General features: G+C 38.3%; 1 protein-coding gene across 6 annotated transcripts in view; it reads right to left on the bottom strand.

The window, feature by feature from the left end:
* Positions 1-691: 691 nt before the first annotated feature.
* The window catches only part of phldb1a (pleckstrin homology-like domain, family B, member 1a), a 123,215-nt gene continuing 117,906 nt past the window's right edge, over positions 692-6,000 (bottom strand). For 5 of the 6 annotated variants that reach the window (XM_060913190.1, XM_060913189.1, XM_060913192.1 and 2 more), the window contains 3 exons: positions 3,706-3,925; positions 2,605-2,690; positions 692-2,314 (listed from right to left, as the gene is read on the bottom strand). In XM_060913190.1, coding sequence (XP_060769173.1) covers positions 2,174-2,314; positions 2,605-2,690; positions 3,706-3,925 — 447 coding nt within the window. In that variant the 3' untranslated portion in view covers positions 692-2,173. The remainder of the gene's footprint in view (positions 2,315-2,604; positions 2,691-3,705; positions 3,926-6,000) is intronic. The other variant, XR_009651906.1, reaches the window with a different exon arrangement.

Genomic DNA, 6,000 nt, shown 5'->3' with positions numbered 1-6,000 from the left:
CAGAGTCTGACTGGTCACAGATGACCCTGTTGGAACCCTGAGGGCATTTTGGACTTTAAACTGTTTGTTTGTTTTTAATGATTGAGCACAGAGCAGTGAAGAAAACAAGTGCGCCTCGCCTAAACCAGAGAAACAAGGAAACAGCGCTCTCTGCTGGACAGACTCATAAACACATCTCGAGTTCAGTGATGGAGAATAAGGTTCAATATAAAAAGGTGATGTTTTGTCTCAGGTGCTGTTCAACCTAAAAGGTGTCATGGAATTTGTATTTAGAGTTGGGGTTTTTTCCTTCTTCTTTTGTTCTGACATTTGATTTCCCATAACTATGCCATGAATAAACCTGTAAAATCGTGTCGCATCCAAGCTGTTCTTTTTTCACGTTTATCCAAGTAAATGTATTTTACAGCTTCTTTTACATCATTAACAGTCAAATGTATCCATCACTGGAATTGTCTCAAGGTTTGTGGTATTTTCTTTTATTTTAAATCTTGTTTTCTTTAGAAGTCTGTCAGGAAGCTTGCTAACTTTATGCCAGGTGCAGAAACCATTGTTTGTTCGAGAGCACTTCATCTGTGACTTATTAAACCTGGAACTGTGAAATCCTAGTGCGCCACTACTTTGCATTAATTTTACATTGAAAAATGACATTTATTAATTTCGACTACATAAACACCATGATGCAACTCATACGCTTTGTTACACATTTTATTTCGGCCTGGTACACACCTCTGTCATTACAGTTCATGAGTGTAAATGTGACATGTAGATACTGTACCCTATATACACACACACACACACACACACACACACACACACACACACACACGAATTGTTAGTATACTGTTTTTGCTCAACTTGGATGAGCACATGTATAAATATAATTGCTAATGAGGTTACTCTGAGCTAATATAAAAGCATATTATATGCATTTTATATTATATTTTGACATACTTGCAAGACAGGATACTTTTAATCTGAATAAATAAGAAAACATTATAAAATAATAATAATAATAAAGCACTACTGCATTAAAAAAAAAAGAACCTGAAAGGAAAGAACATGTTGCAAGGCACATACGGCTGCGCGATCACAACCAGAACGCTCACACGGATCACATCGTTGTACCTGAATGTCATGTGTTGACAGAATGAAATCCTGGGCTTTGGAAGTTAACCTTTGGTAAGTCTCATGGTATAAATGACAAATCCTTGATCAAATAAAAATGGTCCCCACCAGACATTTTTGTGTCAAAGTAAAATACATGAAGTATATTATTTGTGTTAACAGTATATTTAAAAAAAAAAAAAACACAGATAATGTAAATTTGAAACTTGGACAAACTCTAAAAACACTAACAGCTAGCACATACCGGTAATTCAAATCCAAATGTCTTTTACTTCATAGAGAACAAAACTGGGAGTGCTACAAACACTCAGAATAATCCAGATGAATAAACAAGTCATAATCCAAATGCTCATTAATATTTGTAGCAAATTAACATCGTTTTTCCCCTAATGGCATTTTTTTTTTTTTATACTAGTATGGATCTGTACCTGATACAGTATTTTGCATTACACGGAGCTGATGCAACATCCTGGTACATGAAATTCATAAGAAATATTATTATAGTTTGAGTACGATTAACACTGTGAAATAAAAAAAAAAAATCCATGTCAACATTTAAGCAGGCCTTAGAAAGCATAATTGGTTTTAAATATTTGGCATAAAAAAGTACAATTTGTCTTCCCTTTTTTAATGAATCCAAAAGTGTGCAAAACAAAATAATAGTATGGAACTGTTGCCATGGATAGTCGTAAAGTGGTAATGAGATTTCACACACACACACACACACATGTATATAACATACGTACACACACAAATAATAGAATATTTAAAAATATCTATTTGTATAATAGTCTCTCTTCGTGACTGGTTTCTTTTGAGCACCTTGTTATCTGCGCACCTACAACAGAACCCTGTCCTCTTCCGGGTTAATATGTACAGTATTCATGTAAAATCTTTCTGATCTGGATGATACCCATTAATCGGGTTTGGGTTGGTGCAGCACGTCTGAAGTTCATACATCAGTGGAAAGTTCAGTCCTCTAACATCCTGTTAGACAAGTTCTGCCCACTCTTACGCTCTCACGGTTGAGTGTTCTGTCAGCCTTCCCTCAGGTCATAAACTGTGTGTAACCCTCAGCGCCTGTTACTATGACATCCATCCATATTCGCATGGCCTCTGGGGACGGGGCCACCATGAAGTACAGCCGGTCGTGCGTCTTCACGCAGAAGGTTAGGGAGGGGTTCGGACTCTGTCGGGACAGAGCGGAAAGACAACATGTGTAGGATGAGGAGAACTGACAGAAGAACTGGAGAAATGAAGCAGAGTAGCATGATGAAATGAACATGAAGTTGCCTTTGATCTCTCTTTGTGAACGCTTTTAGAAATTATCTTTGTGGCAAGATGGCTTTTTAAACTTGAACAAAGTGATGGGCTGTGTTTGATGGCTCTTGTGTTTTGTTTTTTTTTTGTAGCATGTTCACTTATGCAGAAAGAATAAATACTGTAGGAAAATAAGAAGCTCTGGGTTACTCCGTTTACCTTAGTGGCACTACGTAGGTGGTCGTAATAAACTTCCTCAATGGCCTGGAAGTAGATCACCCCTTTCAACTTGGTCTCATGCTTGTCTGAAAGCAGAAGAGTGCATTTCACACAAAAAGAATAAAGCATGGCCTCCTTTCTGCGTTTATTTACAGTAAATAATTAATCTGTTAAGATACTACGTTGATACTTAAATCAAATTTATTACTACCCAAATTTCCAACTGATATTTTAAACTCAATGTGCTTTCCTTTCAACATTTAAGAAATTAAACTTGTACCTTAACTAAAACAAATTAAACAGAGCAATTATGGTGGAACCGTTTTATTCATTGCTGACAAATCTGTCAAATTCGGCATCACCCAAGGGACTGAACCTAGCGTGTACAGTAGCTGTTCACAGAAAGTTATATACAGTATTTAAAAAAAACACCACCACTCTTTTAATGGAGCCTTAATGCTACACTATAAAGTGTAATTGTAAATAACTCCACAGCTAAAAGTGATTGAACAAAATCTTAGGAACGAATGAATGAAGTGCTGCAAGGTTCTTTACACTTGTGTTCATTTAGAACAGTCTTCGTTAAAACGTCTGCATATCATTGTGCTTTATTTTTATAATTATTCGTCCTTACATTTAACTAAATAAACTTAGTAAATTGGGCTAATTTGTTTTGGGCATTTTTCTGTTTTTGAAGAGTTGCAAGTCTCATGTTGTTAGTCATGAACAAGCGGGGGTAAATCTCCCCACTCCACCCCCCATCGCTCTCAAACACAGGGCTGGAGAAAGTGTTGCAGATTATTTCATCATCATCATCATCACTACTACTAACATGGGGAGTAAGAGGGTGAAAAGGCTACACACGTGAGCTACATGTGTGTGTGTGTGTGTGTGTGTGTGTGTGTGTGTGTGTGTGTGTGTGTGTAGGAAAGACATTAAAAGTGAGAGACATACCAGTGTGGAAAAAAAAAAAAAAAAGGTATATGGTGAGAAGACTGGCCAAAAACAAGTGAACATTACTTTTGCCCATAGTGCAAGAAACCTTTGTTTTACGCTGGTAAGGTGGAGAACAGAATTTTATCCCCCGTGACTAAAACATACCGACATAGTAGGAGAAGGTCCTCTTTAAACGGTCAAAGACAAACCAACGCTTCTTCCATGATTTGATTTTGCCGCCCATCTTCACCAGGTGGCCTTTGCACATTTTCTCCGAGACGATGACGTAGGGACAGGTGTCTATGCAGTGACCTGCCGACTCCACGTGAGAGCGCAGGTCGAACTCTTCCTTTCGGATGGGTAGGTAGCGGGTCATTGGACGAGCCTAATCAGGGAAGAATTTAGATTTAGAGTAGATGTGTGAGACTTTTTAATGTTGTTGTTGCGAATATGAGCTATATCGCATTGTATTTAATTTTTATTAAAGAAGTATGCATAACTAATATACAGGGTGCTTCAAAAAATTTGATATTTCAGATGTAAATATCCGACAAACTACACAGCCTAGGCAAATTAAACTGAACAGGCTTAATGTTGAGCAATATAAAAGATTTATTCCTCAAAATCTGAATGAGAAATTCAAAGGGATGTGGATTCCATGAACGATTTCGCAAATTTTCAACGTGCGTGCCGCCTGAGACACAGACAGCCTTCCTCTTTGAACTTTGTGTGCCGTGTCCAAATCTGCACTGCAGTTGGTACATTTTTAGAGAATTCGCTCAGAAATGCACGCTGCACAGTCTTGTTTGACTGTGTTCGAGCGTCCTCGAACACACAAAGCGCATTTTCTTTTCCAGTGAATGGCATTTCTATACCTAAAAAGATAAAAAACAAAAACAAACATAAAACTTTGACCTGTTTCCAGACATGCTGTTAAAATTTGAGGTCAATTGAATGAGAATTGGCAAAGTTATTAGATTGTGAAATGATATCAAGTTTTTTTAAACACCCTATATATATATATATATATATATATATATATATATATATATATATATATATATAGTTTTTCAGTTATGTTCACAGTGTGTCTGGAGGTAAACCGAAGCGCACTATACAAGTTCTTTCAGTGTGTGTAAAAGTTTGAGAGTGTACAATCATGGAGTGAGCGTCTACAAAGTGAGGTCCCACCCCCAAGCTGAATTTACATTTCCTCCAAATAATGGCTTTTTTTTTCTCTGCCTCTTTCTGGCCTGTAAACCGGCATTATCTAGTGGATGTGTGTGTGTGTGTGTGTGTGTGTGTGTGTGTGTGTGTGTGTGTGTGTGTGTGTGTGTGTGTATAATGTCTGCAAAACAGATTCAGCTGCATGATAAAAAAAAAAAAGACAGCAAATTAAAAAAATTTAGCCTTAAAAGCTTAAAATCTAAGACAGGGGTCATCAAACTACGGCCCGGGGGCCGACTCCGGCCCGCCACCCCCCTTTGACCGGCCCCCCAGCCCTTTTGCCCCCCACCACTTGAACCGGCCCTATAAGGCAATCCCCAAAAGTGGTCATGGCCTATTTTTTTAAATTGCTTTTTGGCAAATAATAACATGTCTGCATCTTGTATTTTATTGATTTTATCAATTAAAATTGACATTTAATTATAAAATGAACTATTCATATTTTCCGAATTTTCGTCATATGCTAGCGATCAAGCAGTGACCGGCAGCGCACGCGCAGAGAACTGTCAGTGTTCAGGACAGCAAAATGGCTAGCGGTCAGCGAAAAGCTGACAGAGAGTGCAGAGTTTTTAAAGAACAGTGGACCACTGATTATGTTTTCGTTCAGTGTAAGGACCGTGCAGTTTGTCTTGTATGTAAAGAAAGTGTGTCGGTTTTCAAAGAATATATTCTGCGTCATCACTACGAAACCCGCCACAAAGAGTATGCTAGTTTGCGAGGGCAAACAAGAGAAGACAGGATTCGGAGGATGAAATGCGGACTGGCTGCACAGCAGAATGTATTCCTTCACCAAACCCAGATCAACCAGGCTGCTATCTGAGCTAGCTATAAGGTAGCTCACCTACTAGCTACCCATGGAAAGCCGTTTACTCATGGGGACTTTGTTAAAGTATGCATGCTTGCTGTGGCCGAGGAGGTGTGTCCCGACAAGCAGGATGCGCTCAACGCGGTGAGTCTCTCCGCACCTACTATGACCAGGCGAACCGAAGATTTGGGGGACAACGTGTATGACCAGCCGAATGAGAAAGCGTCAGAATTCGAGTTTTTTGCTTTGGCCATGGATGAGAGCAATGACATGCAGGACACAGCACAACTGCTGTGATCTATTGCTCATATTATTATAATTTCACTGTTTTTTTTAAATATATTTATTTTATAGGCCTATTTATTTGACCTTTATTAAGTGCTGCACACAATTATTATTAATATTATTAATAATATCAACAGGCCTAC

Source organism: Neoarius graeffei, chromosome 28, assembly GCF_027579695.1.
Source record: "Neoarius graeffei isolate fNeoGra1 chromosome 28, fNeoGra1.pri, whole genome shotgun sequence".
NCBI lineage: Eukaryota > Metazoa > Chordata > Actinopteri > Siluriformes > Ariidae > Neoarius > Neoarius graeffei.
Note: the sequence above shows the minus strand (reverse complement) of the source record. Positions and strands in the feature narration are given on the sequence as shown.